The 14092-nt window shown below is 38.3% G+C and overlaps 1 protein-coding gene across 11 annotated transcripts in view; it reads right to left on the bottom strand.

Moving 5' to 3' along the window:
• The window catches only part of LOC134527125 (casein kinase I), a 480870-nt gene that overhangs the window by 272955 nt on the left and 193823 nt on the right, over positions 1 to 14092 (bottom strand). For all 11 annotated transcript variants that reach the window (XM_063359505.1, XM_063359510.1, XM_063359503.1 and 8 more), the window contains one exon: positions 13847 to 13887. In XM_063359505.1, coding sequence (XP_063215575.1) covers positions 13847 to 13887 — 41 coding nt within the window. The remainder of the gene's footprint in view (positions 1 to 13846; positions 13888 to 14092) is intronic.

Below are 14092 nucleotides of genomic sequence, written 5' to 3'. Positions count from 1 at the left end.
CTAGCTTTGATTTTGTACATGTTTTTCAACAGTTGGAGGGTTGTGCCAACATAGAGGAGAATGACATATCAGAATGGATTAACGATGACAACGGTATTGGTCATCAAATGTTAAGTGAAGATGAAATCGTGGAGGCATGCATTGCAAACACAGCAACTGAAATAGACAGTTCGGAAGATGACGATGGAGGTACGGAGGAATCAGCTGGCCCAACTCATGGCGAAGCGACTACAATGCTGGAGGGGTTGCTGAGTTACTTTGAGAAGCAAAGCGACACAACGTCTGCTGAGCTACTGACGTTGAGGCGCCTACGAGATCGCACGGCAAAACGACGGCAATCTTCTTTAAAACAAAAGAATATTACAGACGTTTTCGAGTAAATTAATTGTTTTATAACTTTAATTGATTTATACTTTTTAATTACATGTAGGTATGTACAATACATATTATTGTTTTATATATGTTACACACATATGTATATAGTTTCTTAAGTACCTTATAATAAAACGCAGTTGATTTTTAAGCATAAAGATTTTTTATTTAGCCTATAAAACTTGTTTTTGATACATTTTAAAGTTGATTACGGATGATTCGGACTTTCGGTGATCCGGACAGGGTCCGGTCCGGACAAGTCCGGATTAGTGAGACTCTACTGTATGAAAAAAATAAAAATAAAAACGAAAAAATAGAAAGGATTCTGCTAGCTTGTGAACTTCTTATTGTTGTGCAAAGCTAGAGTTCTAGTACAAGCCAGAATCCTTTGTATTTGTTCGTTTTTATTTTTATTTTTTTATTTATTTTTTCTGTAATTTCATGTAATTAAAGAAAACTTGAGGTGGTTTTCTCCGTGTGCTTCCGATTACTCTTGTCAATGTTATGGTGTATTTCTCCGTGTGCTTCTGATTATTCTTGTCAATATTATGGTGGTTTTCTCAGAGTGCTTCCGGTTACAGATGAGAAATTGATCTCCGCATGAAGGACTTTTTCCTAATGAGTTATGTCATTTTATCCTGTGATGCAAATAAATTGTTCATATCTGGTACTAAATCAGAACTGATATTTTTTTTATAAGGTGGATTTCAAAAAACAAATAAACATTACTCAGTCCAAAAATATCTGATAAGACGGAAGAGAAACACTATCACGAAGGACGAACTTCCTTCTCCTTGATGTCTATCGAAGCCTTCCTTCTTTTGCGATCATTAGTGAGCATCCCGCATACCACATAAAATAAATAATATTTACCTGCAAGCAAAAATGTGTCGACATCTGTTGTTGACAAGCAGAACTACTTGCATCAATTTGCTTTGCATTAGATAACTTAACTCTCGCTGATGAAATATTAAAAAAAGTATATTTAAAAAAATGGTTCCAATTGGAAAACTGTCAGTTTGTATCTAATATTAGTCGCAGAAGCTACCATGGATCATGGTTTGTTATCTGCAGCTGAATCGGAAGGAATCCGCTGTAGATACTGTGGCAAGGATTTCGTCATGAGAAGGAATGCTAGACGTCATGAGAGGAATGATTGTGCTAAAAACCCACTACGCAAAATGTTAAGCTGTAATCGGTGTAGCAGGTTGTTAACATGAATTGATAGCTTAAACAGGCATGATGGAACATGTAAAGCCAAGCCTACTTACGGCATAGAGGACATCGATGGATCCACTAGACTAAAGAAGAGTGATCTGCATTACGACAGTAATTTTCCTTGTCCTGAGCGTGATGGTATTAGCTCACCCGATCGTGACGAAGAACATAAATTGAAGGATGCTGATGGCTTCGGGAAGACTGAAACTAATGGAAGTATCAACACCGTGAAAAGAGAGAATACATTCAAGACTATATTCAGTAGATCCTCCAATCTTTGTAAAAATGATGGACTCCTAAAAAGGAAGCAAGAAGACGATGAAGACACTTCGACATCATCGATAGCGAATTCATACGGTAATCTGGGTGAAGAGGATGTCTTCTTCAGTGATTGTTACAGTGACTCTGAGGCTGTTGACAAAGGCATATACTGTGATGAAGCACCTAGAGCTGACAAGATCGAAGAATGTGGCGGTGTCCTGAGACCGAAACGATGGAAACGACGTGTTATAATAAATAAATCTGATAATGCTTATTATGATCACTGGGACGATTGTGATATTAAAAGTATGTATAATAAACAAGCAAGTAAGATGGTGGTAGAAGAGATTGATTACACATCATGGAAAGATCCAAACATATTGGTTTGACCGGCTAAGACTTCTACATGGCTCGCTTTGTGCAGGAAACTATTCGTGCATCAAAGAAATATCCTTCATACTCAAAGAACTGAGGAAAGCTGGCTACATACAATAATGGCTTCTTTTACTTGTATTTGTGTAATGTTGAGAAATAAATTAAATATTGAAAGTAAAGATTAAATGTTTTTATTTCTTGTATTCTGATTTCCAACTAAGCCTGTGTTTCCGCTACTGTATGTGTGATCATTCCGTTTCCTGTGTGTTCGTTCCGTTTCCTGTGTGTACTGTGTGTACGTTCCGTTTCCTGAGTGTACTGTGTGTACGTTCCTTTTCCTGTGTGTACTGTGTGTACATTCCGTTTCCTGCGTGTACTGTGTGTATGTTCCGTTTCCTGTGTGTACTGTGTGTGTACGTTCCGTTTCCTGTGTGTACTGTGTGTATACATTCCGTTTACTGTGTGTACGTTCCGTTTCCTGTGTGTATTGTGTTTACATTCCGTTTTTTCCTGTGTGTGTACTATTTATTTCGTTTCCTGTGTGTACTGTGTAATCATTACATTTATTGCATGTAACTTGCATGTATTGCGCGTATATTGCGTACATTGCGTGTTTGAGATGTTGGGAGCTTTTAGAGCCGAGTAGACTTGTATCCTTGTAACTTCATAGACATGTAGTTTAGTAGCCATGCGGTCTTTATGTCATGCAGTCTCGCAGCCATGTATAACTCGTAACCAGCTAGATCCTTTTAGACTCGTAGTCTCTTAGACTCGTAGCCTTGTAGCCTCGTAGTCTCTTAGACTCGTAGCATTGGAGCCCAATATCATTGGAGCTGTTGAAAGAAAAGGCAGTTGGAGCATTTGGAGCTGTTGGAGCATTTGGAGCTGTTCGAGCGTTTGGAGCATTTGGAGCTGTTGAAGAATTTGGAGGATTTGGAGCATTTGGAGCCAAGAAGTAGTCGTTGCACGTCTATGCAGGGTTAAATGTTTATAAGATTTCTGGCTTTCGCAAGTGATCCTGTAGTAGGATAGAAATTGTGTAATAAATATTATGTTTGTAAAAGACTTTGTGGTGTTTTATTTCTCGAACCTTACACTTTTCTGGTATTTAAAATAAATTTCTTTTAGCTTCGTCCAGGATCGTGCCAAGGACCTTAGTCGACCTAATTAATCAGTATATTGTTTGCAAATTTATTTAATAAATTTTGAACTTTTTCCTGAATTTCTAGGTTAATTATTACGAATTTTCCAAGATGTTGGTCTTGATGTCTGATAGGATGATGGTAGTAGATGATTTAAAGTCTCTTTAATTTTGATGAACATGGTTTATTGAAATTATTATTTTTTACATAAAATTAAACATTATTGCATCGATCGAGTATCGAACCAAGGACAGGAGCGTATCGAATAAGTATGTAAATTAATGAGTGATTTATTTAATTAATTTTGGAATTTTTCCCGAATTTCTAGCTAAATAATTACATGATTTCAGGATGGCATCCAAATTTCAAGATGGCGCGTGTCACAGCAAAAATAATGATTACTGCACTCTAGCGGGTTAGAATAAAACTAGCATGATGGTAAGACGTGTACACACACACAAGATGGTGTCCTCCAGCAGACGAAAACAAGATGGTGGCAATGACCACTAGCATGTGGTAGCTCCTGGTAGCATGTACTGATGCAAAATGTAGGATCCATGATGGTCGTCAAGGTCAGGGTCAAGGTCAAATTTCAAGGTCAAAGTAAAGTTCATGGTCAATGTCAAATTTCAAGGTCAAATTTCATGTCGAGGTCAAATTTCAAGGTCAAGGTAAAAAATTCAAGGTCGAGGTCAAAGTCCAAGGTCAAATGTCAATGTCAAAGGTCAATGCCAACAGTCCAGGTTAAAGGTATGATCAGAAAATTATACTAACATGTCATCAGCACACTCTAGCAGATGTAAACAAGATGGTGGTCTCCAGCACACGAAGACAAGAAGGCGGACATGATGTCATACTAGTTGACGATATATACCTTGTTATTGGTGGTAGGTTCGTCTGTAGGTGGCTTCTGTGGAGGAAGGATCTGATGTTTTATTTATTTTTTTGCTCTTAGCGGTTTCGAACCAAGGACAGGAATCGAACTAATCGATCAGTGTTGTAATAAGTACATTTTTTGATGAATTTTGGAATTTTTCTCGAATCTGTAGCATTAAAATTACGGATTTTCAAGATGGCGGCCGTCACGAAAAGGCAACGGTGGTTTTAAGGATTTTTATTATTTAATTCGGTTGATTAATTTTTTTAATGATTTTTAAATTTTTTCCCGAATCTCTAGCATTAAAATTACGGACTTTCAAGATGGCGGACATGTCATGCTCACTGGCGATATATATGCTTTGAAAAAGGTGGTGGGAGTCAGTCTGCCAGCACCCACCACGGGGGAAGGATCGGTCACCATTTTTATTTTTTTGCCCTCACCAGTTTCGAACCAAGGACTCCGAGATCCGTGTCGCAAATGTTTGTTTATTTTAGTTTTTTTATTAAAATGTTATTAGTTCATTTTTTTATAAATTTTAAACAATTTTCATTAAAATCGGATAATAAATAAAGATTTTAAAAATGGCGGGCGTAACGATAATTGCAATTGTGACGTCATATTCCATGATTATATCAGAGGCTTATCGTAGGCTGTAGACATGGATGCTTAAGCCTACATATGGACATTTCTAGCTGCTGGTATTTTTAAGGACTTAATTGGGAAATTTTTCCTCAAAATGGGAATTTTTGAGTAATTTTGAGTCATTTTTGAGGAATTTTTGAGTAAAAAATGACCGCCGTGACGTCACAATCCAATATGCTGGACCCCGGCACCAAGCACCACACCCTGAACCCTGGCGCAGGAGGAACCAAAACATACTACTATGATATTATTCACTAATTTTTAAATAAAGTCAATGTTCGTCCTCTTGAGATCTAGGGAAGCAAACCTTTTCAACAGTTCGCGAGTGAGCATTCCGCAACCTACGACCAACATCGGTTGCTTTTACAACACATCGCATGAGGAAATATGAAGGTGGGTAGTAAAACTACTTGGGTCATGATTATTTTTTTCAAAATGAAAAAAAAAAAAATTTTTGTCGAAAATAATTGTCGAATGCTCATATATAAAAATACGAAGTACCTAAAAAAAATACTTTAGTCGCCATTCAACCATTATGGAGTACGTATCAGTCTAGTGAAGGTACTGTTACGATCGCGCTTGGCTGCAGTGCTTGGCATCGCCGCGCTCGTTCGGCCTGTCTGCGCCCCCTTCCACCTGCATCCTCTCCCTGGTATATCGTGTCATACTATCTCGCTACATCCTGACCGTCGCAGCGCGTACCTGCCTCAGATCGAGTTACTTAAAAGAGGCCGCACTGCGGAATAAAAGGACTCAGACATGTTTATCGGCGCGTTTTGTGGGAACCCGATGCTTGTTGCGTTTATCGGCGTTCTTTAAGCAGCCGCCGCGTCCTTCGATAGGACTTACGACGCGTTTCTGGACATTTCGACGGCGAAGGTCACGCGATATCTCAGAGACATGCCCGATTGTTCTGGACGGGAACCCAAGGGCTATATAAGGAGGTTTGCCGACCTTCGAGAGAGTCGGAGTGAGTGAGTGAAGTCGGGAGTTCTCCCGCGGCGGAGTTTCCGGGCGATAGTGCCGCGGGTGCGGCAGAGTGGCGAAGTCCTTGGACGAAGGTTCCAGGGCAGGGAGTGAGTGAGTTCAGTGGAGTCGGGAGTTTCCGGGCGATAGAGTCGCTGGCGCGGAGGAGTCCCGAGTGAAGTTGCGAGCGAGGCGTCGTGTGGGATCTCGGCGAAGGGTGTGACGGCGGCGGCGGAGTGCGGCGACGGAGTCCCGCGGCGGAGACCCACAAGGGGTGCTGCGGTCAGAGTTGCGCCGGAAGTGCGGCCCAGTGAGGTGTGTGAAACGAAGGACTGGGAAATTGACATTTCTTTAAGTGTAGTTAATTATTTGCCATCTTAGAATATTATTTGTAAGTGACAAGTAGTGGTAATAAATACAACTGTGTGTGTGATAAAGATCTTTAATTGGGCTATCCTTTACGAACCCCCGCGGTAAATCGTAACAGTACGATATTCAAATATCAATCTCGATCTGAAGGACATTGTACATACTGTAGCAAATACTTTGATAAAAGCTATAATGCTCGTAGACATGAAAAGAACGATTGTGTTAAAAGTCCATTCCGCCAAATACTAAGTTGTGGCAAGTGTGGTAGGCTGTTGACACGAAGAGAAAATTTAAAAAGGACACGATAAAACTTGTAAAGCCAAGCTCGCGCAGGAGATAAAGTACATAGATGGAGACGCTATGCTCGGGGACAGTATGTCTTACAATGAAATTTATATACCTAGTCTTAAAAGCGATTGTGTTAAAATATCTCCAGGTCTTGAGAAAGGAAATAGCTTAAATGGTGTTGAAGATATAAGTAAGGTAGAATATTATGAAAAAAACATCTCCAGAAAAAATGACAAGTCGTCTTATAGTAGTCTTCTACGGACTTAGATAAAATTTTTTTGGCCAATAAGCAAGTAAGCTTCATTACAATGATGGTACTCCAATGTCAACAAATTCGAAATCATGGGATAAGCAAGATGAAGATGTCAATTTCTTTGATAAAGATGTGGTCAGCACCGGTAATGATGATGGAATTTATCATAATCATTATTACAACGATTTTCAGAATATGTTCAGCAAACACTCGAAGAAGATGGTGTCATCAAGTGAAATTGATTTGATTATATATCGTGGAAAGACCCGAACGTGTTGGCGAATAGGTTGCGAATTTTACTTGTTTCGCAAGATGATGAAATTTTATCAGTTATCAAAGAAACGTGGACTATTCTTGATGAACTTAGAATTTCTGGGTATATAGAATAAGTTATTAATGTGTACTGACTGACGAATTTTTATACTTTTGTATTTTTGATATAAATATAATTTTAAAAATTGATATAAAAATGTGGCATTATTCATACCCCAATAAAGTTCATGTGTTTCCTACTTTAAAGAATTGAGTTGAGTATGAATATTTTATGTGTGTGTGTGTATGATGTAAAGTTTCCATTTTACTGTATGTAGATGATGGAAAATGAGTGTCGAAGTGGGAAAGAGTATGTACAATTGAGTGTCGATGACGGAAAATAAGTGTCGAATTGAGTGTCGAAGATGGAAAATAAGTGTCGAATTGAGTGTCGAAGATGGAAAATGAATGCCGAATTGAGTGTCGATGATGGAAAATGAGTGTCGAATTGAGTGTCGATTGTGGAAAATGAGTGTCGAATTGAGTGTCAATTATGGAAAATGAGTGGTGAATTGAGTGTCGATTATGGAAAATGAGTGTCGAATTGAATGTCGATGATGTAAAATGAGTGTCGAACTGAATGCCGATGATGGTTAATTTTCGTTAGATTGCATGTTAATGATGGAAAATGAGTGTTGAATCATGTGTCAATAATGTAATATGAGTGTCAGTGATGGCAAATGAGCTTAGAATTACTTGCATCCAGCACTGTGTATGTGTAGCTAGGTTCTGAAGGTAAAATGGACTCCTGGTCCTATATAAATGTAAACTTTGCTAATATGTTCACTGTCGGCTTATTTAACTAGCCGTCGGTATGATGTTAAATGTCCGAATGTAAAGAAATAATAGGTTGTTAATTGACTTCTTTTAGTTTTTATGTGCTGAGTGTAGCCAAGTAGACTGATGAAAGTAAGTTCGGAGCTTAATGTAGGTTGGACTTGTGTTAATGGATATGTTGGTGGCCTACTGTATGAGCATAAATCGAATGCTAGTGGTCTGATAATACGTTGGGTTATTTACGAAGATATTTATCGATGTGTGCTATGACAAGCATAAAAATTTCTAGTAAACTCATAGAGTAGGTCTCTTGTTTCGGAGACTTTTGTCGTAAGGCTTAACAAGGATCGAATCTGAAGGCTTGGGAATTTAAAGATGCGTGGTACTGAGCATGTCTTGGCTGTAGCTATATCAACACTGAAGGTCTCCTTAACTGTAGATGAGAGGTACAAAAAATAATTGACTTTGGACCTAGCCTGGTATCAGATAAAATATTTTAGTCATGTGTTGTAGACATTTGGAGTCATTTGGAGGTTATGTGTAGCTGTACATAATAAAATTAAATTTGAGTAGTTTAAATTATGTTTGGTTTATGAAAGTTCCATTGTTCAGACTCTTGGTCCTCTTGTAAGCCTAAATGAACCGTGCATGTATGATGTGTGATTAGTTGTTTCGATATTTAATTTAAACTTTTATTCCTTCAAATTCCTAATTCTTTTTAAGTAATAACAATTGATGATGTATTGACTTCCGTATTATACAAGCGAACACTGTCATTTAAGCGAGTCTTAGACAGCAGGTCCCTCAGTACACCTCTTGTAGTGGTAAAGTGCAGATCTGATGGATTGACTTGTCTGCATATAAGTCTGGTATATTAATATTCATGTGTATCCGAACTCAATGGTAGCAACGTCGACATCGGTACAAATCCTAATGGTGGCGGGGTCAACGCCTGCAGAGATCTTGGCGGAGGGTCTCACGTCTTCACCGGGGTCCCTGACGAAGGAGGTGATGATGACGAAGCAGATCCCGATGACAACGATGAGGGCAGCTCCGGAGATTCCGATGGTAACGAGGCTACCATCTCCAGAGATTACGATGATGGCTGTATCTACTGTCTCTTCACTCAAAGAGACTTCAATGTGTGCATTATCGACAGCAGAGGAGACTCCGATACCTGTAACTACACCGCATTTGGTAAATAAAACATTTAGTGAGCAATTCCCAGCTTCTGCATCAGTCGTGTATACTTCAGATTCTTTGACATCCAGTACAGATGATCTGTCAATGTCGACTGGGAAATCTCCAGCTCATGCGACATACGTGACTTCGTCGCCTACAACAGCAGTGTACACTGAAAGTAATAAACTTTCCAAGCCGTCGGTGACTCAAGGTCTAACGACGAGACATCTGTGTACGTACTGTGTGTATACGTGTAGTTTTACATACCGTCAACATGCAAGAAGACATTAAAATCATGTCTGTAGAAGAAACGCTAATCGTGTGACATTTCCGTGTGACCCATGTGGTGTACATTTCACAAACAAAAGTAATTTGATTAGGCATTGTAAAAGCAAAGTGCATTTGAAAGTTGTACAGCGGGGAAGAGATGGTAATTGTGATGAATATCTGTATCAGTGCTGCTACTGTGGTAAACGATTTGAACGACTACGAAGTACACGCATCCATTAAAAGCATGCTGTAGAATAATCTTGACTGTGTAAAATTTCTGCGTGAGAAGTGCGGTGTACAGATTACACGAATATTTTACTTGAAAAAACATTATAAATTTTGTAAAGGTAGGTTTCTAGCATCAACATCTCTGGTCCTCTAAGGTGTTACACTCCTGAACTGATGTTATCGTGATCTGTATGAATTAATTGTATTTTGTCACTCTTAAAAAAGAACTATAATAATTTATTTTAATAAAAATGAATGTCGTATGGACTGAGAAATGTATACGATATATATACAGTCAGATTTTATTGTGTATAAATGAACTAATTTAAATAAATTATAGAATTAAATAATTTTTTATTTATTCTTCTTAGCCTACATCGTTTATCTTAATGTAATAAACTACATGTGATACGGAATTTAGGTCTGATTTGTAATGCACGTTTTGTCTTGTTTGTGTGTATTATTTTTTTTACTAATAATGCTGAAGACGGTTTTTATTTTTTTTGTTAAAATTATTTTTGTCTGAGTATGTCATTTGCATTCCTAAAAAAATTTTGGGAGATGTTTTAGTAAAGTGCTGGTACAGGTAATACCGTAACATTAGAGCAAATCTGATAGGAACTTGATTTATTATTTCTGAGAAATAATTTATTACTCACCGAAATAAAACTAACAAACTTGTGGCAAATTTATGGTCTTAAATCACAACCTGTGATATATTGGTGTACACTACGGTGGTGATATTAAAAAATTAAAAAATTATAATCAATTGACTACACTTCGGAGTAAGCTGGTGCACTGGATGGGCTGTATCAGTAAGATTCTGGATACTTGGTAAGAGGTTCTTCGTCCAAGTTATTCACTCCTTCGTTGCTGATTACTAACATGAATGTTTACAACATGAAAAAAAAATGTATACTGGCTGGGGTCTTGATTTAAAATATTTTGCCGCTTATAATTATCAGAGTATCGACTTTCACAGTATGGTATGTGGGGTTCAACTCCTCTCGTATATGTGCTACAAATTTTTGTTCTAATGCGACTTCCAACAAGGTTACGTTAAACGTTTAACGCTCCTGGGGAGGGGGAATAGAAGAGAGAGAGCGAGAGTGAATGCTTTTGTAAGGAACTAAGTAGAGAGTAAGAAAAAAATAAAGATCCTGACAGTTTGTAGTGTCGCCATACTTGTTTCAATTTTCAATACCCTTTTTGTATATTACAATTTAAATTGCAGAAAAAAATCATGTTTCGTAGACACATAAATAGTGAGTGTGTCATTTCTCTATGTCCACGAGGACTCACCGCGTTAATTTTCTCCTTGGGGCGAACCCATCCGCTTAATTAAATAAACAGCTTTTATCGTTGAATGATTTCATGATTTATTTCATGAAAATCTGCTCTCATAAAAAAGTTAGTTTTATAGACATTCAAAATTATATCTCCCCCTCTCCCCCTCTAAGACATCCATGCAGCTACTGCGATATGACGTTCGCATTTTCACATGACGCACGAAGACATGAGCGGAGTAAATGCATGAAGAATCCTTCTCGTATGAAGTTTCGCTGCGATGTGGGCCATGTTTGGTTTACACGTATTGACAGTCTGCGACGACATGTGAAAAAATGCATCGGTTAAGTCCGTGTGTCTACTGAAGAACTACCTGTAGAAATTACGACTGCTCGCTTTAGATTGGAGACTCGCAGACGTACAAAAAAAAAACAGATGCGCAGTAACCGATTGCTATAACGTCTGAACATGGAACTAAACCTAAGACTGTGTTCGGTGCATTACAGGTAAATGATAACGGATTCCACTTGGCAAACTCTGCATTTCGTGGAACATTGAAAGACTACTATTATCTAAATACATTAAGTGAGTCGAAATACATTTGTAATTTTCTTGATGACATCAGAGAGGACATAATCATACGTCTTACTGATAACGTAGCAACAGAAGGTCCATTAAAATATAACTTGTGGTTGGACTGTACATATGGAAAGCCGTATCCATTCGATGACGAAGTGAAGAAGTGTGCATTCTAGACATCGGCTGCATAATTTACAATTCTGAAGATGTGAAGCAAACTGTTAAACACGCTGTCGAGAAACTCTGTCAAGAGGAGAACTATGTCAGAAGGTTCTGGCTGGACTCTGTCTAGTATAAACCGATTGGAGCTACGAATTAGTAATTTCACACCCATGCAGACCTAAATGTTTATACGATTACTAACCTTCGCAAGTGATCCTGTAGTAGAATAGGAATTATGTAATAAAGTTTATTTTGTGAAAGAACTTGTGTTGTTTTATTTCTCGAACCTGTCACTATTATGTTAGATTGTTGTTATATTTAATTTTTTTTTCATTGTCCAGAATCGTACCAAGGACCTAAGTCGATCTAATTAATCATTTTATTGATTGCAAATTTATTTAATGAAATTTGAACTTTTTCCCGAGTTATAACTAAATAATTACGAATTTCCAAGATGGTGGACATGATGGCTTATAGGTTGATGGTAGTAAAGGATTTTAAGCCTCTTTAAGAATTTTGAACATGATTTATTGAAATTATTTTTTTACATAAAATAAAAATATATTGACTCGATCAAGTATCTAACCAAGGACAGGAACTGACCGGATCAATAAGTATATTGATTGTAAATTTATTTAATGAATTTTGGAATTTTTCTCGAATTTCTAGCTAAATAATTACGAATTTCCAAGAGTCTCCTTGTCCAGACCTCCTAAGGTACGAACTCTACCGTACGCCACGATTGCCGAAAGTATCTTGGCTACGCTCGCACAACACATAAACATCGTCTTTTCTTCAGGCTGGGAGCTACTGCAAAACTGAAGGCTCCCGTTTTTTTTTTTCCTAACCTAACTAATTACTAAGTGTATTTGGGAGGGGTCTGGGTAGGGAAGACTAAGTGCGTCTCAGGCCGAAGCCTATACGCTCTAAGCATGCAGGTTATGAACCATGCAGGAGAGGAAGCATGCATCATGTGCTAGGAGGGGATTGGCCAGCCATGGTAACGTTTTAGCCATGACTAACTCCCCTCACTGACTATTCTAGACTATAACTAGATAAGATGGGCCCAGGTAAAACCTGCATAGACACAGGGAAAACCCTGGGCACTGACATGCGGGATGCAAAATTTCATGCATTAATTACAAGCAGGTTGGTTACAGGAATAGCAGGATGGTTCTGAAAGAAGAGTTGGACAGAGTAGAATTGCTACTATGCAAATGGGCGGGAGCTTGGACATTTTGTTCGCATTTGGTTTTGGTGTCACTGGTTGTTTTGGGGGCGACTTTAGTCGTTTCCCGCCAGGCTGTCAGCCAGCCGAATAGTTGAAGAAGTATTATATTATAATTATACGACCGCAGCGCCCAGGAAGGCTCCCCTGGCTGGCGACGGGTATTTATACCCTAAAAAAATTTGTTGTGGGGGAGGGGGTTAGCTGTTGGAATGAGGGTAAAGAGAGTGGCCGAGGGAGGGAGGGAGGGGTGAACATTTTTTCTTGTAAGGGTGGGGGAACAACATCAGTAGTAGTGAGGGTGTTGGGGGGGTGGTTATTACGATAAAAAAAATAATAAATTAAAAAAAATTAGGGGGGGATTGTAGATGATATATGCTATGAACAACAGTGGTGGTGGTCAGTCTGCCAGCGGCCACCGTGAGGGAAGGACCTGTCGACATATTAGTTTTTTTGCCCTCACCGGGTTCGAACCGAGGACTCCGAGCTCCGTGCCGTAAATTTGTTTTTTTATTTAAAATTTTATTGATATTTTTATAAATTTTAAATTTTTTTTCATTATAATCGTATAATAAAAATAAAGGTTTTCAAGATGGCGGACATAAAGAATGTGTAAAGATCTAGATCTAATATGGCCGCCAAGGTCAAGGTCAAAGCTCCCCACCAGTGGCTTAGAGCGGCTTAACCATGCGGAATTTAAGCCACTATGGGGACATTTCAGAATGATGGTATTTTTGAGAACTAAAAACGGGTAATTTTATTTCGAAACGGGAATTTTTCCCTCGAAAAGATAAATTTTTTATTTTTTTAAATTTTTCCAGGATTTTTATTGGGATTTTTTTCTCTCAAAAAAATGGAAACTTTGGCGAATTTTAAGGAATTTTAGGCAGATTTTGGCAAATTATGTAAAGTTTTAAAGGTCAAATTCAAGGTCAAAGGTCAAGGTCATGGTCATCCAAGATGGCCGCCGTGACGTCTCAATCCATGTTGGCGGTCGGCACCTCAACCAGGAGCCAGTCCCAGGACCGGCCAAAACATACTACTGCGGTACTTACCATTTTGATGGCCACGTGCTCATTGTTGTACAAATTCTTTCCTGAAACACAAAAAGAAAGGACCAAAATAAGAAAAAATGAGTGGCAAAAATCGTATGGATGTTCCAGTTGTACCACCACTACAGCCATAAATATTAACAACACGATGAACTCTACATTTTTCACATTATTCCTTTATATTAACAGTCTTTATAGTAAAAACAGCGGAAATTTCATACTGTAAGTAAACTATGCGCGCGCGCGCAC

Source organism: Bacillus rossius, chromosome 1, assembly GCF_032445375.1.
Source record: "Bacillus rossius redtenbacheri isolate Brsri chromosome 1, Brsri_v3, whole genome shotgun sequence".
Lineage (NCBI taxonomy): Eukaryota > Metazoa > Arthropoda > Insecta > Phasmatodea > Bacillidae > Bacillus > Bacillus rossius.
The sequence above is the reverse complement of the archived record's forward strand: the minus strand, read 5'-3'. Positions and strand labels throughout refer to the sequence as shown.